This window comes from Sturnus vulgaris, chromosome W (assembly GCF_052056855.1).
Source record: "Sturnus vulgaris isolate bStuVul1 chromosome W, bStuVul1.hap1, whole genome shotgun sequence".
Lineage (NCBI taxonomy): Eukaryota > Metazoa > Chordata > Aves > Passeriformes > Sturnidae > Sturnus > Sturnus vulgaris.
In genome coordinates this window covers 38526019-38553078 of record NC_142282.1, presented here as the reverse complement: position 1 = coordinate 38553078, position 27060 = coordinate 38526019, and the positions used below count along the sequence as shown (strand labels likewise).

At 42.9% G+C, this 27060-nt stretch overlaps 1 protein-coding gene across 1 annotated transcript in view; it reads right to left on the bottom strand.

The window, feature by feature from the left end:
* Positions 1-27060, bottom strand: part of LOC148220137 (sorting nexin-2-like) — a 165761-nt gene that overhangs the window by 97332 nt on the left and 41369 nt on the right. Inside the window, exons 2-4 of the mRNA XM_088155791.1 lie at positions 26110-26227; positions 10692-10735; positions 10455-10596 (exon numbers count right to left, since the gene is read on the bottom strand). Of these exons, the coding sequence (XP_088011917.1) occupies positions 10455-10596; positions 10692-10735; positions 26110-26227 (304 nt within the window). The remainder of the gene's footprint in view (positions 1-10454; positions 10597-10691; positions 10736-26109; positions 26228-27060) is intronic.

Here is a 27060-nt window from a genome sequence, read left to right as displayed (position 1 = left end):
TGAGAAAGTGGAAAAAAAACTTGTTCTAATAATAATTTGGTTCAAATTACTTTGTGTTGGTATAGAGCAGTTATTGGCTATGTTGTTGGTATTCATGTCTTTTGGGGTGGAGGCCTGCATGTGTTTCTGGTCCCTAGGGTTTTTTGAGGTCTTAATATCTCTATGGTCCTTAGGTTTATTTTCTTATCCAGAAATAGCTCCGGTATTGTCCCTAATACGTAGTTTCTGTAGCAGAGGGGCACTGACCAGAATATCCATCGGGCTAGGCTTGGTTGTAATGGCCTGCAGGAGATTTATAAAGGTGCTGGAGTCTGTTCCAGGAATGTATGGTTCATGGTTATGGTTGTGCACCCAGTTTGTTAGAGGAGAAGCAGGGGATGAGGCTTTTCAGCCTTTGTTTTCCTTCTTCTCCTCTGAATTTGTTACATCCTTATTAGAGAATGTTCAGTTTCCCCTGAATGTTAAAGAGACCATCTTTCTGGTGTTTAATATGGAAAGCTTTCTCTATACAGTCTGCAGTTTCTCTAGAATGAGAGCTGAGATTTCTAGAGGGGCTGATGAGACCCCTGACCCCAGAGTAGAGCCAGGCGTGAGAAATCCTGAGTGGTGTGGGAAATGCGAGGATATGGGCCAAATCTTAAAGGAATTTTCTGACCCTACAGCCTGGGATTTTCCATGTGAACAAATTCAGAACCCAGCTGAGGTGGCAAAGTACCTGAAAGAGAAGTGCCATGATAATTCTAAGGAGAAGAAGATCATTGCAGTGAGCTGGGCCCTGGCATATGCTTATCATACCCTGCTAGATACTGTAGGGCAGCAGACAGAGGAAGGGGGACAGGGAGATAAATCAGCCACTATCCCAGTCACTCAGGCTGCAGCCAACACCCCAGGCTCGAGGCCAGCAGCTAAACCAGACAGTGAGCCTAAGCCAGCAGCTAAACCAGTCAGTAAGCCTCAACCAATGGCTGTTGCTACTAGCATGAGAAGTGGAAAGTGCACAGACTAGACCGATCGACCAGCGGACGACGATGATGATGATGCAGGAGAAGGACCCTCAATGCCTCCTGACATAAGACCAGGAGTCAAAGCAACTGGTACAAGATCAGAGGCCAATATTGAGTCCTTTTCCCTAAAGGACCTCCGTGGCCTAAGAAAGGATTACACCCGACGACCTGATGAGTCTATAATTAGTTGGTTGGTCCGTCTTTGGGATGCTGCAGGCAAGGCTACAAATCTGGACGGCACTGAAGCCAGGCATTTGGGATCCCTGTCACATGATCCTGTCATTGACCAAGGAACGATGAGGGGGCCTAACCCTCACAGCCTCTGGGCACGGGTCCTGGACAGTGTAGCACAAAGATACCTGTGTGCAGATGATCTTTATATGCAGCAGACCCACTGGAAGACGATAGAACAAGGGATCCAACGCCTGAGAGAAATGGCAGTGGCAGAGATTATCTTCTCAGATGACATAACAACTAGGAATCCGGACTTGGTACCGTGTACATCTGTGATGTGGCGAAAACTTGTACGGCTTGGGCCCCATGAATATGCTTCTGCTTTAGCAATAATGAAGCGGGATGAGAGGGATGAGACCATGCTCGATATGGCAAAGAAGCTCTGAGCATATGCAGATGCCGTGCATGGCCCAACACATGCCAGGATAGCAGCAGTGGAAACACGTCTGCAGAAATTAGAAGACAAGATAGAGGAGAATCATAAAAGACTCAGGGAGGAGATTAAGGAGAATCTTCTCCAAATCTCAGCAGTACAAATTAGAGGCCCTGGTATCCAACGCAGACGTTCCCCTGATGGGGAGAGTAGGTACACCCCACGAGCCGAGCTGTGGTTCTTCCTACGTGATTGCAGAGAAAACATGAGGAGATGGGATGGAAAATCTACTGTTGCTCTGGCACAACGGGTGCGTGAATTGAAGGAAGGCAAGACTCAAAGAGGAAGTTCCACCAAAAGGAGAGCAGGTCCAGTTGCCCGTAGCCAAGCTGCCAAGTATGATGATGAGGATGATATGTCCAATCCCCTTGAAGGAACCTCTAAGACATATGACCAAGGAAAGAAGGATAAACAGGCTTAGAGGGGCCCTGCCTCTAGCCAGGGAGAGGCGAGTGAAAGTCGTGTTTTCTGGACTGTTTGGATTCATTGGCCCGGCACATCGGAACCACAAAAGTATAAAGCTTTGGTTGATACTGGTGCACAATGCACGTTAGTCCCATCAAGATATGTGGGGGCAGAATCTGTCTCTATTGCTGGTGTGACAGGTGGATCACAGGACTTTACCTTGGTGGAAGCTGATGTGAGCTTGACTGGACATGAATGGAAAAAACATCCTATTGTGACTGGCCCAGAGGCCCCTTGCATTTTGGGCATAGATTACCTCCAAAGGGGGTATTTTAAAGACCCAAAAGGATTCAGGTGGGCATTTGGGATAGCAACTGCGGTGACAGAGGGCATCCAGCAATTGAACACCTTGCCTGGACTGTCTGAGAATCCAACTACAGTAGGACTTCTGAAGGGAGAAGAGCAAAAGGTACCAATTGCCACTTCCATAGTGCATCGCCGACAATACAGAACAACTCGAGATGCTGTGGTTCCCATCCATAAAATGATCCGTGAGCTGGAGAGCCAAGGGGTGGTCAGCAAAACCCACTCACCCTTCAACAGCCCCATCTGGCCTGTACGTAAATCTGAAGGAGAATGGAGATTAACTGTGGACTATCGTGCATTGAATGAAGTGACTCCACCACTGAGCGCTGCTGTTCTGGACATGCTGGAACTGCAGTACGAGCTGGAGTCCAAGGCAGACAAGTGGTACGCCACTATCGATATCACCAATGCATTTTTCTCCATTCCTCTGGCAGCAGAGTGCAGGCCTCAGTTCGCCTTTACGTGGAGGGGAGTGCAGTACACCTGGAATCGACTGCCCCAGGGGTGGAAGCACAGTCCTACCATCTGCCATGGACTGATCCAGACTACACTAGAAAAGGGTGAGGCTCCAGAACATTTACAATATATTGATGATATCATTGTGTGGGGGAACACAGCAGCAGAAGTGTTTGAGAAAGGAGAGAAAATCATCCGAATCCTCCTGGAAGTCGGCTTCGCCATCAAGAAGAGTAAAGTTAAGGGACCTGCTCGAGAGATCCAGTTCCTGGGAGTGAAGTGGCAAGATGGACGGCGTCAGATTCCTACTGATGTCATCAACAAAATCACAGCTATGTCCCCACCAACCAACAAGAAGGAGAGCCAAGCTTTCTTAGGCGCCATAGGTTTTTGGAGAATGCACATTCCTGAGTACAGTCAGATCGTGAGCCCTCTTTACCTGGTTACCCGCAAGAAGAACGATTTCCATTGGGGCCCTGAGCAGCAACAAGCCTTTGCCCAGATAAAGCAGGAAATTGCTCATGCAGTAGCCCTTGGCCCAGTCAGGACGGGGCCAGATGTGAAGAACGTGCTCTACTCTGCAGCCGGGAACCATGGTCTGTCCTGGAGCCTTTGGCAGAAGGTGCCTGGTGAGACGCGAGGCCGACCACTGGGGTTCTGGAGTCAAAGCTACAGAGGGTCCGAGGCCAACTATACTCCAACGGAGAGGGAGATCTTGGCCGCCTATGAAGGGGTTCAAGCTGCCTCAGAGGTGGTTGGCACGGAAACACAACTCCTCCATGCACCCCGACTGCCAGTGCTGGGGTGGACGTTTAAAGGAAAGGTTCCCTCAACCCACCATGCCACTGACGCTACATGGAGCAAATGGATTGCCATCTTCACGCAACGCACCTGTATTGGAAACCCGAATCGCCCTGGGATTTTGGAGATAATTACCAACTGGCCGGAAGGGGAAGACTTTGGTCTTGCCGACGAAGAGGAACAGGAACAAGTGACCCGGGCCGAAGAAGCCCCACCGTATAACCAACTGCCAGCAGATGAAACATGCTATGTTCTTTTCACTGATGGTTCCTGCCGCATCGTGGGGATGAACCGGAAGTGGAAAGAAGCCGTATGGAGCCCCACACGATGGGTCGCAGAGGCCACTGAAGGAGAGGGTGGATCCAGTCAACTTGCTGAACTCAAAGCGGTTCACCTGGCCCTAGACATTGCAGAAAGAGAGAAGTGGCCAAAGCTTTACCTTTACACTGATTCATGGATGGTAGCCAATGCTCTGTGGGGATGGCTGGAGAGATGGAACGAGGCTAACTGGCAGCATAGAGGAAAACCAATTTGGGCTGCCGAAGAGTGGAAAGACATGGCTACCCGGATAGAGAAGCTGCCTGTGAAAGTCCGTCATGTAGATGCCCATGTCCCCAAGAGTCGGGCTAATGAGGAACACCGACACAATGAGCAGGTAGATCAGGCTGCACAGATAGAGGTGTCGCAGATAGATTTAGACTGGCAGCACAAGGGAGAGTTGTTCCTAGCACGATGGGCCCATGATGCCTCAGGCCACCAGGGTAGAGATGCCACCTATAAGTGGGCACGAGACCGAGGGGTAGATCTAACCATGGACAGTATTTCTCAAGTTATCCATGACTGTGAGACGTGTGCTGCCATCAAGCAGGCCAAGCAGGTGAAGCCCCTCTGGTATGGTGGGCAGTGGTCCAAGTACAAGTATGGGGAGGCCTGGCAGATTGATTACATCACACTGCCCCAGACACGCCAAGGCAAGCGCTACATGCTCACCATGGTAGAAGCCACCACGGGATGGTTGGAAACCTACCCTGTGTCTCATGCTACAGCCCATAACACCATCCTGGGCCTTGAAAAGCAGGTCCTTTGGAGGCCTGGTGCCCCTGAGAGGATTGAGTCAGACAATGGGACTCATTTCAAGAATAGCCTTATCAACACCTGGGCTAGGGAACACGGCATTGAGTGGGTGTACCATATCCCCTACCATGCACCAGCTCCAGGGAAAGTGGAAAGGTACAATGGACTGTTAAAAACCACCTTGAGAGCATTGGGTGGGGGATCTTTCAAAAACTGGGAGCAGCATTTAGCAAAGGCCACTTGGTTAGTTAACACATGAGGTCCCACCAACCGAGCAGGCCCTGCCCAGTCTGAGTCCCTGAATATAGTAGATGGAGACAAAGTCCCAGTGGCACATGTCAGAGGTTTGTTAGGGAAGGCAATTTGGATCAATTCTGCCTCGAGTACAGACAAACCCATTCGTGGGATTGTCTTTGCTCAAGGACTAGGTTGTACACGGTGGATAATGCAGAGAGATGGAACAACACGATGTGTACCTCAGGGAGATCTGATTGTGGGGTGAGGCAGCATGAGACAGAAGGAAATGCGTGACGTTTCTTCCACCCACTGCCCACCTCACCTGGGCTACCGGCTAGCTCCGGGAAGCCTGCGTCGGTGAGTGGCCCCTCCCTGGCACCACTCTGGGAGCCGCAGAAGAGGTGTAGCAACAGCTACGCCTGGGCGAGTCGTCAGGGAGGGACAAAGAGGCGCAGGAGAGACTTTTTACGGTGCTGGGGTAAGGGATTTATTGAAGGAAGAGGTAACAGGTCCGGAGGTTGGGAGAGGGAACCGCAAAAGGCCTTTTGAGGGGTTCTACACAGGCTTAAGTATGGGGGAGGAGCAAGGGGAGGGCACAAAACTCTGGCCAATAACGGTTAACGGGGGGAGGTACAGAAGGCGGGGAAAGGGGTACATTGAGCCAATAAGGTAAACCGAGGGTGGGGATACATACAATATAACCAATCATGAATACAAAAGGGAATGCTTGACACAGAAACTTCTAGAACAAAGGGAGGGGCTACAAAGGATTGACATCCAGTGGGGCAGGGTTTAGGGTGAGGGGCAGGGAAGGTTCCAGATAAAGGGGAGGGGTTTAGGATGACTGACTAGGACAAAGGCAGGAAAGGGAAAAACCATTATGTACTTAACTTAGGGGAAAGAAACTGGGACGAACTATCAGCACAGAAGGAAAATTAACATTAAACAACGCAGCACAACAAATGTGTAAGTGTCGAACGTTTGAGCAAGTGAGATGGGAGACAATGTGTCTGAGTAAGTGAAAGATGGAAATTTTTACTTGATGAAGTTTTTACATGCTGTTTAGTATGTTCACGATATGGAGATAAGGGGTGGAATGTCCTAGGGTGATGTTATGGTGTTTGTATCTCCAATCGTGTGTTCTGATCATGTTTGGTATTATGTCCTGTACTTTCAGGACTGACTCTGAAAGTGAAGCTTTGTTTTGTCTTGTTATCAGCCAGCTCACCTCCCCCATGGTCTGTGTTTAGGGGGGGTTTTAGCTCTGCTTGCTTGCTTGCTTGCCTTGCTTGCCTGCTTGCTCGCTTCTGCCTCTTTTTCTTTCCTTTGCTTTGCCCTTGCTTTTGCTTATTAGTTAGTTCAGCTAGGCAGTCCAACTTTTTCCCTGGACTGTTTTTCCCACACCCCCCCCCCCGCCCCCCTTTCCTGGATACCATCAGAACCTGTTCTGGACGGGGACCTGGGAAACACCAAGAAACACCGGCAGTCTGCATTCTGTGACCTGCAGCAGTCATTCCCCAGCACCAGAGACCGATAACTGGGTGACCACTTGCCGGAGAGAGTCTCTGAGTTTGTCATCCCTTCAGAACGGTGAAAGATTTTTTTGTCAGCTGGTGTTGTTTTTTCTGTGCTGGAGAGTGTTTCGCTTGTTAAATAAACAGGGTTTTTTTCCACTCTTCTCTGAGGAAATTCTTCCCGAACCCGGTGGTGGGGGGGAGGAGTCATGGGGTTTGCTGTCTGGGGGCTCCTTCCAGAGGTTTTCCCCCAATTTTGCCCTAAACCAGGACAATGTGTTAGGTGTATTGTGAAATCCTAGGCTTTTAGGGAATAAATAGAACAGTAGTTGGAAGTTTCGGTGTGCATGCTTTGGGAGGAATTATCCCCGTGCACCTCAGCGCTGAATAAATACATACCTACTTTATAACTCTCATTTCCTGCGAGTTATAGAGTCTTTTCTGCATATCAGAGGGATGGGGAAACATGATGTGTACCTCAAGGAGATTTGATTTTTGGGTGAGAACAGTCTGTAATATTGAATTGTGTAATATTGGTTGCTGAATGACACTGCCACTGTTTGTTATAACTACAACAGACAATGAATATGGACTGCTCCAGTTACATCATCATGAGCCCGTGATACAGCTTGCAACCAGCTGACAGCATACCAGCCCTCCTGCCCTGAAAGATATTTAGGAGATCTAGAACCCATAGTCATGGCTTAAATGAACTCATCAGACATCTTGGAGGGATGGCCATTGGCTATGGAAAGAATACCTGTGCTTGTGTGTATATATATATATATATATATATATATATATATAGCGGGGAAAAGGGACTCTCGCTTGCTTCTGAGAAGAAAGGGTGCTCCTTTCCAGTCAAGGGAAAGCGTGTTGGGCAGAGGGTTTATCCACTACTGTTTTTTATTCTCCTGGGCTTGGTGAGTATTTTGCATGAAATCGCCCTCTCTTTGTACACTTTTGTTATTAGTATTGTTGCTGTTACTTTTAATTTTCTTATCTCATTGCTGTTTCCAGTAAATTGTTCTTCTCTCAACCCACGATCTTTGCTTTTTTTGCTTCCAACTGGAGGGGGAGAGGAAACAAGTGCTGGTGCGGTTTCGGTGGGAGCATTAAATTGGGGAATACCATTCCTAAACCATGACACCCCAATACCCAAATCAGTAATTAATTCTTAAACTTAAGTCAAATACTTCAAGTCAAGTCTGTTTTGATCACAATAGCCAAAAGATGTCCAGAGGAAAATCACTGCTTCAGTTTCTATTGGGCAGAGTAGAAGGGCTGATCTTAGTTCTAACCCTGATGAAGGGACTTCTGGTTTGCAGTTACAAAAATCAAGTAATAAATATTCTGACCAGAAAAAATGGGCCCTGCCTCCAGCCAGTTGAAGGAAAGCAACAACTGGGTTTACTGGACTGTGTAGGTTTAGTGGCCTTGCACACCAGACTCAAAGGAGTATAAGGCTGTGGCTGACCCCAGTGTACAATGTACCCTAATGTCATCAGGTTACAAAGGAGCACAACCCATCTGTATTTCTGGAGTGATAGGGGAATCCAAACAACTGTCTGTGTTGGAGGCTAAGGTAAGCCTAATTGAGAATGAGTGGCAAAAGCATCCTATTGTGACTGGCCAGGAAGGTACATGCATCCTTGGCATAGATTATCTCAGGAGAGGGTACTTCAAGGTGGGCTTTTAGTATAACTGCCTTGGGTATGGAGAAGATTAAACATCTATCTACCCTGCCTGGCCCTTGGAAGAGCCCTGTCCTGGGGTGACTTTGTCATGTTGAATTGTATCCCCATTTGTCTGTTTAGCCCAGAAACAAGTTTTGTACCTTTAAGGCTGGATTTGAGAGTGAAGTAGGGGAGAAGTGGTGGAATGTCTGAGGCGGTTGTTTTCAAAACATAGAGATAGGAGTTCCATCCTCTCGTCCTCCTGGACTATGTCACTGTGGTGGACAGCAGGAGAGAGCTCTCCTTTGCTTTTAGTTAGTTTTTGACTAACTGAAGCAGAGAAGTTCCCCGGAAGGTTTTTTTTCCCTTTTTTCCTGGAATTATTTGAACCTGCTCTGGACTGGGGACCCAGGGGGAGCACCAGGAGCTTGTACCTGCAGCTCATCAGGGCCTGGCCTGGGCAGCAGCATTTTCCAGCGCCGGAGGGACTGATACCAGACTGAGCTGAGCTACCACTCACAGGAGAGAGACTTTGTGAATTTGTCATCCCTTCAGAGCAGCGAGAGGTTGTTGTTCAGTATTGTTAATTTTTTTTGTGCTGGGCAGTGCTTTGCCTGTTCAATAAACAGGTTTTTTCCACTTCTCTTTGTGGAAATTTCTTCTCGAACCGGTTGGGGGAGGAGCTGCTTGGGTTTGCTTCCTGGGTGGGGGAGGGGCCTTTGGAGGTTTTCTCCCAAATTTGCCCTAAACCAGGACAAGTCCTCTGTTGTGGGCTTGCTGTATGATGCCAGTGTTTTATGATACTGTATGTCACCACTTCTGGGGCTTCCATATATCAAAGATATTACAGCAGGAATCACACAAACCAATGAAGCATGAATCTCATGAGAAAGCAGGCAAGTACAGCAGTGATGCAACTGGAGCTGGTTTTGTTACACAACATTCCAACACAACACACCATCCCGCCTGCCCTAAGTGACCGCCATAACAGCCAGACCCCAAAGTCATAGAGTAAATGAACTCAACAGACATTTTTATTGCCATTTTATGGACATTTTACAGGGATGGCCCATAGACTAAGGAAATGATATCTGTGTGTATAGCAAAGGGTGGGAAGGGTGGTGGTAGTTAATTATGAATGGGATAGTGTGGGACCTGAGCATGATGTAAACAGTATGAAATAAGGGGTGGAGATTGTACTGAGTTTGGTTAGGATGGAGTCAATTTTCTTCATTGCAGTTCATATGGTGCTACGTTTTGAATTTGTGATGAAAACAGTGTTGATAACACAGAGATGTTTTAGTTATTGCTGAGCAAGGCTTACACAATGTCAAGGCCTCCGCTGTTACACACTGCCCTGCCAGTGAATAGGCTGGGGGTGCACAAGAAGTTGGGAGGGGACACAGCTGGGACAGCTGACCCCAACTGACCAAAGGGATATTCTGTACCACATGACATCACTTAGTAATAAATACGGGTGAGGAGGTGGGGTGGGGTGTGTGCTTCCAGGGCTGCTGCTACTCGGGGACTGGCTGGGCATTGGTCATATGGTAGCAAGCAATTTGGTTTTTTTGCACCACTTGTTTATCTAGGTTTTGGTTTTATTTACATGTTAGGTTTTTTCCCTTCTTTTTTTTATTGTATTTATCATCTAAACCCACAAGTTTTTTCACTCTTACCCTTTTGATTCTCGTCAGGGGAAGCGAGTGAGCAGCTGTCTGGTGCTTAGCTGCCTACCAGAGTTAAATCACGACAGCAGGACATTTCATATTAAGACATCAGACTTAAAAAGTAAAATACAATAAACATGTGAGTGGTGTAAATGCATGTCATCTACTTTCATCTGTTTTGTCAGCTCTCTGCTTCAAGATGCCTCATTTTAAATCAGCCTAGATAACTATATTTTTCCTTCTCTACAAAATTATAAACATGTGGACTATATACTTTTAGATGGGACTAAATACCACCCAAGAAATGAAGGGTTAGCAGTCCAAGTTTAAAGTGGGAGCCTTGTGGTCTTTGGAGAAAGGTTCAACAGTCTCTGAGTAATCCCAACTTATCCATAGCCAAAGAAAGTCTCTACACTAAGACCTTAAGTCACACCCAGAGCTTGCTTACATAACAGGAAGTCCCACCATTTTACCAAATTCCACGTATATTTATTGTACAAACACAATTGGTATTAAAATATTTCATTTATATTATAGTACTGAAATTACATGCATACATTCAACCTTACAGAAAGTAGACTTACCTACAATACTTTTTTCTGGAGCAGGAGGCACAATGTAACCAATATACATGTACTTCATTGCTAATTTGCTGTGCAAGGCAAGGAAATCGCTGAATCTTCTTTTAACAGAGAATTCATTTTTGTGAAACATGGAAAGGGATGTCTAAAAAAAAAGAGTCATTTCAGATATGACTTAATGATACATTTACTCAGCTGTGATATAAAGTTATTTGCAAATATATTTGCTGCACTAGTTACCTTTGTTGTTACTCTGTAAGCCATATAAGCATTCATGCCATCCCCTGCAATAAAATTAAAATACTTCAGGTAAGTTATTTTAATTCCTCCACACACTTTTTTTCCCAAAATACACATTAAATAGCTTTTTATTTGCATGTTAAAAACATCAAAAGATAACTGAAAAAAGGAATTATACTAGCATTTCAGAAGTCTCTGAGAGGTAAGACAGACTAACATTAATAGGTTCAAGTAACTTATCAATTTTCTCTGGGTCTGATACACTGATTTCTATATGAAACAAATCTCCGTTTGCTTCCTCTTCAATCTAGAAAAAATGTATGTCATATTTAATAAGTTAATGTGCATTCATGCTACATACTGGTACAAAGATAAGGATATATGTGAAGGAAAAGTCAGTGTGTCTCAATGACTAAAAAGCTCTTCTAGATCTACCATCCAATTTAAAGTGAACATAATTTCACATCTTGGTTTTTAATTTCGAGTCTTCCTGAAAATATTTTAGTGTGGCAACTTCTTCAGACTTGTTGGCCTCAGAGCTTTAGTAAACATTTATCTTGGGGAAATGCTCATTTTATCTCCTCCAATCCCAGCAGGCATAGAGGTTAAAAAATGCTCTCACTTGCAATGTTTCTATAAGGTTCTAATCAAAAGATATATATATTCCTCATTATTAATGATATCTGAGGTTGAAGAGTTGGGGATGAGGAAAGGAACATCTATAGAATTTTCAGATACTTGCCTGAGCTGTGTGATAACAAAATTTCCTAATCTTCTGTGCAATATACATAAGTTTAATAGAACAGAAGTAGTTAAGAAAGACCATGACAGAACAGCGTGCCAAGGCTGAGAAGGAAAAAAAAATTTGAATAAAATATCAACTTAGGGAATCTGGGAAAGCAGCCATCAAGTCCCAAGCCAGTCTTATTTGCCACACCTCACTCATCAGTGACATTTTCTAGAAGCATATTCTAGAATAAATAGTATTTGACAATGCACAGACTTTGAAAAGAATAACAAATGTAAATAGCAAATGAAGTGGTGAAACTATGAACAGCCTTATTTGTTTGTTAGTATGCAGAATAATGCTAACAACAGTTTCCTCAATTTCCTTATTAACAGCAGCTTCAGAAATCTGAGTTAAAACCTGTAACATGCTAGTATGAATTAATACACATCTTTAACACATAGCTCAACACTTGTTCTCTTCACACACTTTTGCAATACCTATCCTGTAGGAATGGAGCATGTTACTCCACATACTACAGATCTCTCATCACCTAAGCAATGAACACATGCGATTTGATAAGTCAAATATATATTAAACACAAAATAAACAGAATAGTTTTTCTCTTGTGTAGGTCTAGAAGAAGAGATTACAGGCAACCTTGCCTCTGATAAATCATGGTTGTACTAATTACCAAAAAATAGCCTGGCCCTTGATGGGTCACAGCTGTGACTAATAAAGATAAGCATGATAAAAGGGGTGGGTTGGTTGGCCAAGGGATTGGGAAGGCAGAGGAGCCCTGAGGAAGAAGGTGCTGAAGGAATGCTGTGAGGTCAGTCTGTGTCTGCTGTTAGACCCTGTAGTGGATGTGTGGAGTCAGGGTTGAGCTAGGTGAAAGCTTGCAGTCAGAGGCAGCAAGGAAAATACTTGCAGTCATATTCCAGCAAGAAATAACCTGCCTTCAGAGTCTGCAAAGGAAACCTGTGGTGGAAGTTACTGTAGTTAAAGTCTGTGATTAGTTGGAGTCAGGATGGATAATCAGTAAAAAGGATAAACCAGGACTCTTTCTGTGTTGGTAAACAAGAGTCTGTCTTGGCTTATTTCTACCCCTAGGGAGAGGTCTGCTCCAACACTTGCATACTTCCCTTTAACAAAGAATGTTCCTGTAGTTAGGAACTGCATTAAAAAAAACAAAACCTGCAAATAGCAAACATGTGCCACGCACAAAGATGTTTCCAAAGTCATCAAAATAGAACTTAAAAATTTTCTCAGTACCTCTTCTCTGCTATCAAAAATCACAGGGGCTGTTACACTTTTCAATTCCATTCTGGGAGCTACTAATACAGTAGGTGTTACAAGAGTGATTCCAGGAGTAGGTTCTGATGCAAGTACTGGATCCCTCACTGGACTGTCCAATGAAACTTCTTCTGTGACTTCTACATAAAGATTTTGAGTTCACAAAAAATATATTGTTTTGTAGAGATTAATGTACACCAGAAAAGATATCAAGCATGCACATTAAAAAGTGATAATACATAAATTCAATAAAATAATTTATAAATAACGTGAATTTCTTGCTCAGATAATTTCTCTAAATATGTCAGTAAAACTAGAGGTGACATCTGAATGTCTAGTGAATAACAGGTTAAAGTAAATTAAGTATATCAGGGTTTTTTTTCTGCTGTCACATAGTCTTTTACAGTAGTCACAAACTGCTAAATCATTCATTTCTATATATTATGAAAATGAATGAAATTTTTTCCACCACAGACTGCTTTTTTTCAGCGCCTATGCCAAATGTAGTTTTTGCACTCTGAACAACTGCTGATTAAGTCATAAGTATATTGAGCATAAAATGGAAAGTTATACATATACATCCCCTACCAAAAGCCCACAACTCATAAAATACAAATATTAGTAGATTAAGAATTCTGACCAGTAAGACTAACTACTTATCTTTACTTTCTTCAGATTGTAGACAGTTCATCTATATTTAAAGAGTACATATATCTCTGCTCTTCAAACCCTTTATGCTTTCTTTCCTCCTGTCTTGGTTTAATTTCGATTTCCCAGCCAATGCACCAAATTAATGTCTTTGTTTTGATTTGCCAATTTAAATAAACTTATTTTTTCTGTTGTGAGACAGAACCAGGAGCAAAAGAGCAAGGCAGGTCTAAAACTTGAGAGAGTATAAAAAAAAATTTATTAACTACACAAACAAAGAGAAGGAAAAAAACAAATTCAGCATAAGATTTTTTCAGATCACTCCTTCCTTCCTTCTCCCAATCTTCATAACAGCAAAACAAACATACAACAAATACTTCGGTCAGTCCCCAATTTAGTATTTTTCAGTTCACTTCTGGAGACAGAAGCTTCCTTTTGTTGAAGCTGTAGGGATTTTTCCACAAGAAGGAAGAAGACAGTCCTCTTGTGGTTTTATTTTTCACGATGTGCATCCGCCTGGGGAACCTGCAACCATGGCACTCCTCCAAACTTCACAGCCTTCCCAAAGCTGTAGATGTAGACCATGTCTGTCTCATGGGGTATTACTTTTAAGAATGAAATGTTCGACAGCAAAGGTTCTCTTCATTTCCTTTCTCTCTGTTCAGGCTTCATCTTCAAAAAAACCGAAATCCCCTTTTTCCTCAAGGCAAAGATTCTTAACACAGGTGCTCTTTAGTCAAATCATCTATTAAATGGAACATTTCCATCCCCAGATGTCTTTTTCCATGATTTGTAGGAATATTCAGTACATCAGTTCATCCCTACAATTTTACAAAAATATTTTCAGCCATTTCAGCATCTTCTCATTCTCCTTCCATCTTAAAAACTTAGCTCTTACATCACTGATTTCAGAAATCTTCTTATTCCCTTTCATATTCAAAGAAAAGGCCGGAAGTTTTGCAAATCTTATCTGAGCACTAAAGAGTTAAAGTTTAACACAACTACAGGAGTTGAGCCAGGCTCAGGCTGCGCTGGGGGGGGCGGCTGAGGTGTTAATCAGCCTTTCTGGGGCTGGGCTGCAGCCCCACACTGCTCATGGCCACCTGGGCAGGCCCGGCCCGTCCGACTGCAGCAGGAGCCGGGCCCCGCCCCCCACGCCAGAGCCGCAGTCCTGTGGAGGAGGAAGCCGTCAAGGTCTTATCACAGAACTTTTTCTCCCCCCGGCCATCGGGTCCCCTCGTTTGAAAACGTTTCCCAAGCGGGGGAGGGGGGGGAAATCGGGTTGATATTACCCGCTCAGCCGCCGGAAAGACAAAGAGACTCAGTTCCGGATTACCTCCTTCAAAATGTGTGTTCACGGAGCGAACTAACTTTCTCTAGTTGGCTGTTGCAGGTGTCCCAACCCCCACAGAGGAAATTCTCTTAGAGAGAACCTCTCTCTGAGTTTCTTCTTCCCAAGTCAACCTATCACACCTCCACAACTTGATTTTGACCATCAGCAAACCATACATTTCAAATAGAATATTTTAGTTGGAAGTGACCTACAATGATGTGTTGGTTTGGCACAGCCTGGTTTTTGGTAGCGGGCGGCCACAGAGGTGACTTCTCTGAGAGGCTGCTAGAAGCTTCCACCATGTCCAGCACAGCCAATCTCTGATGGCTCTGAAGATGGACATGCTGCTAGCCAAGCCTGGCGCAATGAGAGATGATGGTAACGCCTCTGTGATAACATATTTAAGAAGAACATCAGAACAAAGGGGGACACTGTTTTCTTCTAAGCAGAGAAGAGGAGGAGGTGAGAAAATGTGAGGGAAACAACATGGAGACACCAAGGTCAGTGAAGAAGGAGGGGGAGGAGGTGATCCAGGCACCAGAGCTGAGATTCCTCTGCCGGTCATGGCGATGACCATATCTCTTGGTTTTAAAGACAGGTGTCTGCCAAGGGAAGTGGGAACCTCCCTTGAAATCGAGAATATGACCCCCTTCCCTCTGAATTATAAATTTGTTATTCCTTTTCCCATATGTTTACCTGAAAGCCTCTTAATTTCACTTTTTTATTACTATGTATATTGTGACAATTGATAAAAGATTCGTGTTAATCACAAAAGCATTGGGGTTTGCATAAACCCGAATACTAAGCTCTGAAGTGAAGCATGGACACTAGATAAAGGAAATTATATGATTGAATAATTCTGTTTAAAATCACCTTGTTATGTTATATTATGTTGTATTCTGTTACATTACATTATGTTATATTATGTTATGTTTTTCAAATAAGTTGTATCGCCTACCAGCTTGCGAAATCAGACTTCCCAAAAAGCCCTTCCTGCCTTTGTCTGATCAATACTGCCTATCCCAAAAACCAGACTCCCAGAACTTCTCTGGTGGTCATCTACAAGGACCGGATGGCTATCTGTGACTAATTATCACCCAAAGGCTTTGTGAATTTGTGAACAACGAGAACCCACAGTATAAGAAGAGGCTGCAAACCAAGGTTCGGTGGAGCGTGGAGTGGGCAGTGACCCCTCGCGTTCCCCAGCGCGCTGCTTGCTCTTTCTATATCAAATAAAGCAATCCAAAATTTTGCTGAATATCGAGACTTTTGTCTCTCATTTATAACAATTTGGTGCCGAAACCCGGGACGTCCTTGGAGCCCTGAGAGGCACTGCGATTTCGGGGAGGCGCCCCACTGCTGTGGCCCCGGTTCGTCAGTGATTCTCGGGACCCATCGACGTACCGCACCATATAGACTGAGCAAGGAAAATCTCCCCGGAAGACCGCGGCAATATCACCTGTAATTCTTGTGCACGAAGACCCAGACAGGAGCATCGGACTGTGAGTATCTGTCTGGTTTGGTGGGGATGACTGTGTGTTTGTCTGAATGAGACGTGGCCTTTGCTGCGAAGCAAGAGCGGAGTCCTTCTATCCGCGTTTCCAGCATCCCGCGAGGGACCTGGCCGGTGACCGGACGAAGTGAGTGAGCACAAAGGGAGAGACTGATTTTCTTGTCCTAGCCCAGGTAGAGGCTAGGTCCTTCCCATCCTAGTCCAGGCAAAGGCAGGACCCGGGAAGGGGGGGGGAAGGGGGAGGAAAAGAAAAGCAGATTGCAACACACCAGTCACGGAGGGAGAAGGGAAAAGCTGCTTTTTCCATCCCAGCCCAGGTAGAGGCGAGTTCCAGTCCATCCTGACCCAAGGAGAGGCAGGGGTTCGGGCGGAACACATCGGGGAGTACAAACACCTCAAGACAGTCCCTTGAGGTAAAAATGGGAAAAAGAGGAAGTAAGATTCTGAGTCCCAGGGACCCACGAAGAGGTTCAAGTTCATTTGGTCCACAAGGAGACTGGGAAAATAAAGACAAGACAAGTAGGTTGCCAGAAATACCACCAGGCAGCCCTTTGGGAGTAATATTAAAATGTTGGGACACAGGGGTGGTATACAGAGGAAAAAGTAAAGAAAAATTGATTCAATATTGCATGGTGGAATGGACCAGAGAAATGATCCGTAAAGATAACCTATACTGGCCCATGTTCGGATCATTTGAGGGTTGGATTTGTCGGGCATTAAACACATATGTGGCTCATAAAGAACCATTTAACAGAGAGGAATATGAGTATGCTGCCCTGTGGGCAAAACAGTCCAAACCATCCTTGATATATACTTTAAAAGAAAAAGAGGATGAAGAAAAAAAAAAAGGTTACCTGGGAACCCCTCGATAATCTCCCACCTCCGTATAATACAGAATATACAGGAGACACCCCCCCCCCCCCACGCACCCACTTCTCCTCCTGGTACTCCCATAGCTCTAAGAACTCTCTCCAGTCAAAGGAATACCAGGAGAGAGAGTATCACCAGAGAGGAGGGAGATCACAATACAAAGGCTCGCCTTTACCCCCTGAAGGAAGTTCCATTAGCAGGACAACAGGCTGGCTTAATTGGATTTGTAAATGTTCCCTTGAACACAGGGGAAGTGAGAAACTTTAAAAAAGAAATGGGAAAACTATTAGAAGATCCTATAGGGGTATCGGAGAGACTAGATCAATTCCTCGGACCAAGTATATATACTTGAATGGAATTACAATCTATATTAAGTATCCTATTCACCACGGAAGAACGGGAAATGATCAGACAGGCTGGAATGAGGGTAAAGGGACTGGGAGCATCAGATTGGACCTAGGGGAGACCAGAAATGGCCATTAAATAATCCTAACTGGGATAATCAGAATGATGTCCATCGCCAGAATATGATGGACTTAAGATGGATACTCGTTAAAGGTATCCGAGAATCAGTTCCTAAAGGACAAAATATTAATAAAGCCTTTAGTGAACAACAAAAAAAGGATGAATCCCCGACTGACTGGTTGGAGCAGCTGAGGAAAGATCTCCAAATGTACTCCGGGATAGACCCTGATACACAAGTGGGTCAGGCACTCCTCAAAATTTGTTGCTCGATCATGGGGAGATATTAGAAAGAAATTAGAAAAGTTAGATGATTGGCAAGATCGGGGGTTACAAGAATTGCTAAGAGAAGCACAAAAAGTTTATGTAAGGAGGGATGAAGAGAAGCAGAAAGCAAAAGCAAAAATCTTTATAGCTGCAGTTCGTGAAACACAGAAAGAAACCCAGCAGAAAGGGGGAGGGAAACCACGAAAACCCCCACCAAAACAAGGAAATGAAGCAGGAAATAATTCACCAAGGCAAACCTGCTTTTACTGTAACAAGAAAGGTCATATAAAGAAAAATTGTAAAGAACGGATACGGGATGAAAAAATGTTCCAGGAAGATGAATAGGGGTGTCAGGGGCTGTATGTATTAGGGACCATACCATCCAAAGAGCCCTTGATAAAATTAAAGATTGGTCCCCAGGGGAAGGAGGTGGAATTTTTAGTAGATACAGGAGCCGAAAAATCCACAATTAAACACCTACCAAAAGGGTGTAAACCTAGTAGAGAAACAGCACTCGTGGTTGGAGCAAAAGGTGAACCATTTCGGGTCCCTATTATTAAAAATATGCAAATTGAGACCCAAACCAAAATTGAATTAAAAGATCTGCTGTTACTGCCAGAGGCAGAAAATAATTTATTGGGGAAGGATTTAATAATAGCATTGGATTTGAAAATTGAAGTATCCCAAGGTCAGCTTAAAATTTTTGCTTTAACTCAAAAGGACGAGGAGCAAATATGTCCTGAGGTGTGGTACACCCCTGGAGAAATAGGGAAGTTAAAAATGAAACCTATCAAAGTGAAAATCACTGATCCCGATTTGCCTATCCGAGTTCGTCGATATCCAATATCTCTGGAAAGGAGACCGGGCCTTAAGCCTCTCATAGAAAACCTTTTGCAACAGGGGGCTTTGGAACCATGTATGTCCCCACATAATACTCCTATTCTGCCTGTCAAAAAGACAGATGGGAATTACAGATTGGTACAGGATTTGAGAGCTATAAATCAGCAAACTGTTACCAAATTTCCCGTAGTAGCAAACCCTTACACACTCTTAAACCAGTTGTCCCCTGACTACACTTGGTATAGTTTAATAGATCTAAAAGATGCCTTCTGGGCATGCCCATTAGAGGAAAGTAGTAGAGATTACTTTGCCTTTGAATGGGAAGATCCTGATAAGGGCAGGAAACAACAACTGCATTGGACAGTATTGCCTCAGGGCTTTACAGAATCCCCTAATCTCTTTGGACAAGCCCTAGAAGAATTAATGCAATCTTTTGAGTCACCAGACAGGGTGAAATTGTTACAATATGTAGATGATCTATTAATAGCAGGAAAAGACGAGAAATCTACTAGAAATGGAACTATAAAACTTTTAAACTTTTTGGGACAACAGGGATTGAAGGTATCCAAAGCCAAATTACAGTTCACAGAACCAGAAGTAAAATATTTGGGACATTGGCTAAGTAAAGGGAAAAAGAAATTGGATCCTAATAGAATCTCTGGAATATTAAGTCTGGAACCTCCAAAAACTAAAAAAGAAGTGAGGAAAATTTTGGGATTGCTGGGATATTGTCGTCAATGGATAGAGGGATTTAGTGAGAAAGTAAAATTTCTATATGAAAAACTTACCACTAACCGCCTAAAATGGACAGAAGAGAATGATAAAAGTTTTGAAAAGGTCAAACATGCTTTAATTCAAGCCCCTGTACTCAGTCTCCCAGACTTGGAGAGACCATTTCAGTTATTTGTAAACACCTCTGATCAAACAGCATATGGGGTACTCACCCAGGAATGGGCAGGCAGTCGAAAGCCAGTGGGATATTATTCTAAACTGCTCGACCCTGTCAGTCGGGGTTGGCCCACATGCCTCCAGGCCCTAGTGGCCACAGCACTTTTAATTGAAGAAGCCCGAAAAATTACCTTTGGGGCACCCCTAGTGGTCCACACCCCTCATAACGTAAGGGGAATTCTGAATCAAAAAGCTGAGAAATGGTTAACCGATGCCCGAATTTTAAAATATGAAGCTATTCTAATCACTTCCCCAGATTTGGAGATAAAAGCAACAACTGCTCAAAGTCCTGCACAATTCCTATATGGGGAACCAGGAGAAAATTTAGAACATGATTGTGTAGATGTTATAGAATTACAAACAAAAATTAGACCTGACTTGGGAGAAGTTGAATTTAAGGATGGAGTAAAATTGTTTATAGATGGATCTTCTCAAGTGGTGGAAGGAAAACGAAAATCGGGATATGCCATAGTAGGAGGAGAAAAATTGAAATTAGTAGAATCCGGACCCTTAAACGCAGCATGGTCCGCTCAGGCTTGTGAACTATTTGCTCTTTATAGGGCATTATCTTATTTAGAAGGTAAAAAAGGAACTATATATACGGATTCTAAGTATGCCTATGGCACAGTCCACACATTTGGTAAAATTTGGGAAGAAAGGGGGTTAATTAACACTCAAGGATGGGGGTTGATACATCAAGAATTAATTGTTAGAATACTAGAGGCTCTTAGGGGCCCCACTGAAATTGCTGTGGTCCATATAAGAGGGCACCAAAAAGGAACAAGCTACCACACAAGAAGGAATAATCTGGCTGACAAAGAAGCAAAAAAAGCAGCATTGGAGCAAAAACCAGTTTCCATATTAAGTACTACAGTTAAAGATCTCAGCCCCAACCAGGAATTACAGAAGCTATTTACTCCTCAGGAAAAAGAAGGGATAAAAAAATTAAAGGCAGAACAGCATGAGAACAAATGGGTTTTACCAGATGGCAGGGAAATTTTACCTAAGACCCAGGCCAGACAAATTATTGAACAATTACACCAACAAACACATTGGGGAACCAGAGCGCTAGCAGACCAGTTTTTAAAATTTTTTGGATGCATCGGCATTTTTGATATTGCAAAGCAGAGCGTACAGGGTTGTTTAACTTGTCAGAAAATTAATAAAAAAGGTATGAGACAAGGTCCGTCAGGAGGACGGAAAACTGCTTACAGACCCTTTGAAAGAATACAAGTAGATTTTACAGAATTACCAAAAATAGGAAGGTAGAAATACTTACTAGTGATAGTAGACCAATTAACCCACTGGGTAGAGGCATACCCTGCAGCTAGGGCCACATCACAAGTGGTAGCCAAAATATTGTTGGAACACATAATCCCAAGGTATGGCCTGGTTCAAGCAATAGACTCAGACCAGGGGACGCACTTTACATCAAAGGTGCTTAAGTTACTAACCTCGGGGCTGGGCATCAGCTGGGAGTATCACACACCTTGGCACCCTCAGAGTTCTGGGAGGGTTGAAAGGATGAATCAAACATTAAAACAACAGCTGTCAAAATTAATGATTGAGACTAAAATGCCATGGACAAAGTGCCTCCCACTAGCCCTGTCTAATATACGAACAATGCCAAATTCAAAAACAGGGATTTCACCATATGAAATGCTGTATGGTATGCCTTACCCTAAAGGAGTACACCTTGATCCAACCTTAGTTCAGGACCCTTCTCTTCAGAATTACATAATAACAATCAGCAAAAACTTGGACGAATTAAGAGAGAAGGGGATTTTAGCTCAAACTGTCCCTCTAGGATTTGCCATACATAAAATTAAGCCAGGACAATATGTGTTAATTAAAGCATGGAAAGAAGAAAATCTAGCTCCAAAATGGGAAGGGCCGTATTTAGTTCTGTTAACGACTGAAACAGCTGTGAGGACAGCTGAAAAGGGATGGACATATGTGAGTAGAGTCAAGGGTCCTGTAACCCCTCCTACTGCAGGTTGGAGAGTGACATCTGAGCCTGGAGACCTCAAAGTGCGAACTCGGAAGACTTGATGTCAATATCGGATCAATTCATCTCGAAGGTTTCCTAATCAGGACTGAAAGTCACCTGCCCCAAACCCAGGTGTAGTCCGTTCATCAAGAAAAGGTGTCCATATAGTACTGAGTTGTTGTGGTGTTATTCCTAGGGTGGGTATCCCCCATTCGCATTACGTGTCCAGTGTAGAAGAAATGAATGTAAGGAAACTATTAAAGTATTAATACCCTATCAGCACAAGGAAAAATCAAAATTGATGATCATAACTGGTGGGAGGAATAAGGAAAAAAAGAGAGCCAGAGCAGAGGTATTGGCAAGAAAGTGTCAGAAGGGTTGTGTATACCGTGCTGTTACTGCTGTACCTCGTACTGGAATGTTAAAGCTAAAAGCTGGGACAAAATTAAGAAACACTACCAAAGGAGAAAAACAATGTGGGAGACCCCAGGACATATTCCCTGCTACCAGAGGGACCTGGACAAGCTTGAGAAGTGGCCCATGGAATTCTCATGAGGTTTAACAAGACCAACTGCAAAATGCTGCACCTGGGTCACAGCAACCCCCAGTATCAATATAGGCTGGGGGATGAACAAATCATGAGCAGCCCTGCTGAGAAGTACTTGAGGGTGCTGGTGGAGGAGAGGCTGGACATGAGCCGGCAATGTGCGCTTGCTGCCCAGAAAGTCAATTGTATCCTGAGTTGCATCCAAAGCAGTGTGGCCAGCAGGGAGAGGGAGGTGATTCTGCCCCTCTTCTACTCCACTCTGGTGAGACCCCACCTGGAGTGCTGCATCCAGCTCTGGGGATCCCAACACAGGAAGAACATCAACCTGTTGGAGCAAGTCCAAAGGAAGGCCACCAAGTTGATTAGAGGGATGGAGCACTTTTCCTATGAGGAAAGGCTGAGGGAATTTGGTTTGTTCAGACTAAAAAGGAGGCGGCTTTGGCGTGACCTAATTGCAGCCTTACAGTACCTGAAGGGAGCTTACAAGTAAGATGGAGAGGGACTTTTAACAAGAGCATATAGTGACAGGACAAAGGGGAATGGTTTCAAAGTAAAAGAGAATAGGTATAGATTAGATATTAAGAATTTTTTTTTTTACTTTGATGGTGGTGAGGCATTGGAACTGGTTGCCCAGAGAAGTTGTGGATGCCTCATCCCTGAAAATGTTCAAGGCCAGGTTGGATAGAGCTCTAAGTAACCTGGTCTAGTAAAAGGTGTCCCTATTCTTGGTAGGGGGGGTAGAACTACAGGATCTTAAGGTCCTTTCCAACCCAGGCCATTCTATGATTCTATAATAGCTTAAACAGAAAAAGGATGGAGCTTCCCTCCACAGACAGAATCTGTGTAGCATGCCACGAGAGAAACACATCTGAGGTGCATCTGTTGCTGCATGATCACAGGGTTCCTACCATCTGAAGGGAGATAAGATTTGCTCTTTGTTGGAGGTTGAACTATTCCCTTTTCTTTCAGTGGAATTTTCTCCCATTGTTATGCTAAGTAATTGTGGCTACACCTTAAAACTACAGATAATGTTCTCGTAGGGGGGTGGCTGGAGGGGGAAGTGGGGGGAACCGGAAAAGGAAAGGTGGGACGGGGGGGGTCTGGAGCGGGGCTCTCTCTCTCTCGCTTGGCTCGTTGGAGTGGGAAGACAACCTGGGCTCCGCTCTGGCATCTTCCCCTGCCATCCCAGCACTGAGATCCACGCTCCCTGCCTTTGGACATCACTCTGCTGCTCTCCCATCTCACCCTACTATCTCTGGACACTCTGCTGAGCACCACGACCGACACCATGAGGGGGAGTCACTTTCCCCATCCCCTCTCTCCCCTGGGCCGTGGCCGCCATCACCCAGCCCTCTTCAACTGCGCGGGACCTGCCCTGCCCCCACAACACCGGTAACAGCACAGGGAGACGACCTGCGGCCAAAAGGGACTGGAGCGGAGCTAGACTGTTCTGTTGCCAATTTTTATAGCTGTTGTTGTTTTCTGCCTTGTTAGATACCAGTAAAGAACTGTTATTCTTATCCCCATATCTCCTGCCTGAAGGCGTCTGAATTGGACCTAAAATAATTAAAAGGGAGGGGGGTTGCACTCTGCATCGCAGAAAAGGGGCTCCTGCCTTTCCTTAGACCATACCTGTCTTTCAAACCAAGACACTCTTTTTACTTTGTCTTAGTAAAATGGCTATTTTATTAAGCCATTTGTTGTTTTTATTTTGTATTTGCTTTATTGTTTTGTTGTTTATTTTGTATTTATTAAGTCTTTCCTATTGAGATCCAGAAAGAACACATGAATATGTATATGAACTGACCTTTTAAAAATCACTTTTAGTCACATTAGACCTGCAGTACAGCACATCAGATGCTTTCACAGCTGAATGCTGCTTGAATTTAAAAAAATGTTTTCCATAGTAAAACTCAAACTCATTAAATCATTTATCTGTCTTTTCTGTATTCCGTTCACTTGCAACAATCTGGCTGCTAACATCTTGCTTCTGCCTGGATCCAATCAATATTCAGTCCTGCCACCATTTTTCTTTATTTAATATTTTCTAGCCAAAGGGGAATCTGCTTTCCTAAAATATATATTCCAGATGGCCCTACAGCTACAAATATCTGGCTTCATATACTGAAGCTATATAACCAAATTAAAAATAAATCTTTCTTGTACTAGTAAAGTGTTCCTAGCCTTTGTAGATCACAAGGTCAGGTAATAGAAATACAAAACTAATAGGATTATCACTGAATTCCGAATTATTCTCCATTTATCTTGAGACTGTTTTAGAGAGTTTGCAAACTAATCAATAAACTTGCTTATGACACTGTTAGGATGCAAGTTCAAATATAAATTTGGTAAGTTAAGAACAAAGGTAATGGGCACATGTATACACTTATCTATGTAAAGCAGCCCAGAACTAAATGCTATGAACTTTATTTGAAAATAATTACTTCAGGGTACAAACAAAGATAAGATTAGGAATGTGTTCAAAGAAGACTGCCAACTGACTCACTAATAGGAAAAGCATTAGCATTGAGAAGTAGTATTTAAAACCATGTTTTGTCATACTAGATATTCTACATATTACATCTTCTTACTTGAATAGTACATGCTTCTACACCTGTAATTGTGACAGTAACCATAATTCATGTGTAGGAAAAACAGGATGTAGAAAAGCAACATCAAAGCAGTGACCAATCAAGGATTAAAAATAACTATCATTGACTGATTACTTATCAAAACTTTTATACATCTCTCTCCAAAACATCCAGTATTGTTAAATGTTAGAGCTCAAATCTTACCCTAGTGAAATGCCAAGACTGATACCATATGTCAGTTTCTCATCTTTTTTTAATAATAAAATAAATCTTTTAATAAATAGAAATACCCTCCAGCTTGTAATATGATCTGAATTATCAGTCTTCATAATTGTAAAAAAGAACTGAGAAAACTACAAATGGTTATACAGTAGAAAACAAGTCTTAAACTTGCCTAGTGTTTTTAGACACACCAAGTTGAATATTATTACATAACAAGACATGCCCTATTACCATCAGCAGAAGAAGTTATTAAGTAACTAATACTGCCACACTATGCTGTGACAGTACATATCACAGACAAACCTGTATTTAGTAATCAAACTTAACTAGAGTCCCACAAGAAAAAATCCTGTACATCACTGGCAAAATCTTAAGATATTTACATTTAATTTTTTACCAAATAAGCTTCTCAAAGTGACATTGCTTTAGTATGTAATTCTTACTAGCTCCATTAAAAAAATATGTATCATCAAGAGTAGAATAGTTTACCGCTCAGACAACAACACACAAATCTGGTGAGAAAAATCCCCAATTTTAATTTACGACTAAATTTAAATGAGACTCATCTACCCTTAAGAGAAGTCACATATCACTTTAATTTCCCTAATAAGCAAGATTAATTCTTCTACTTCTAGTTCAAAAAGAAAAGGCTATACTACAAAACAGTTTTACAGTAATATTCAAGCAGTAGCTAAATATGTTAACAGTAGAACAAACTTTGCATAAAAATTTTGCTCAGCTGTTTTTCCTTTTATAGTATGCCACTTTTCTTGCAAATTATTTCAAGTTCATAAATGACAGTATATTGCATAAGATCATAGGACTTGAATTAAATAGGTGATCATTGAATCCAATAAAGAATGATCGACAAAGACTAGCAATACTCCTAATATCCAAAGGAAAATATTACTTACTGAATTTCCCAGAAAGTATATCTTCAGCAGGTTGAACAATGGCTAAGATTTACAATACTAAATTGCTTAAGCTTAAAATCAGAATTTCCATTGCAAGGGCAATACTTCATATTTACTTAAAGATGTGGAAATTACCTTCCACAACATAAAAAGGTTTTCCTCCTCACAAAAGCACACCCCTATAAGTCTAAGAAGAAAAGAGTCTATGCAGCCATGTTAGAAGGGGAAAAAAAAAAAAAAAGGCAGTTACCAGCAAAGAAGTCTTCTCTATCATCATCTGGCATGACTTCTGCTGGCTTTGGACCATTAGAGTTTGTGTTGAGGTCTTTTGTAGGAAGACTTGCTGGCTCAGCAGATGAAGGACTTGACTGTTAAAAAAAAAAGCGAAATAGCAGAGAACCATTTATCACATATCAGCATATAAGTATTGCAGTAAAAATTCTTTCATTGCAAAGAAACAAGCAAGATGTACAGAAAGGAAGCCCAGTCAGCTATTTCCATTTCCTACAATAAGAACGAACAAAGGATACAAACTAGTCAGCAGCTCTTTGTCAGAAAAAAAACAAAAACCCAAACCATTTCCTCAAGTTTCATTTACATTAAAAACTGCTACAAAAATATCTAGAATAAGCTTGATAGCATTCTGAATACAGTTTAATTATGAAGGCCTTTTTGGAAAGGCTTATATTTAGATTTTGTGTAGCAATTTCTTCTATGTAGAACAAAGTCTCTGAGTGCTTCTTACCAGATTTTCAGAGATTAAGTGAACAAGTTAGCTTCAATCAAACAATACACAGCTGCTTGTAGCCATAAGAAATCTCAAAGTTTCATTTTTACTCTTCATAATATACATAAAATTTATATTTTTTTGGAACATAAGTAAATTAACAGAATTTCCTCTTATAAAACAAATGTTAACACTGAAGTTATTTGGAAGAATTATTAGCAGTTTTACAGCTTTTCCACAGCTTAACTTAGCCAAATTATAGGTAAAAACAGAACGGCATGTCTTCTGTCAGGGGAAAAAGCAAAGAAAGGAAAAAAAAAAGGGGAAGGGGGGGAGAAAAGGAGAGGAGCAAGAACAGAAATTAATAATGCAAAAAGCAAGGAAAAAGCAAGGTAACAACTCCAAGATTAAAACAGTTAGGAACTCTCTTAAAGCACTATAACCTTCACATAAATTGGATTTGGACCTCACTGT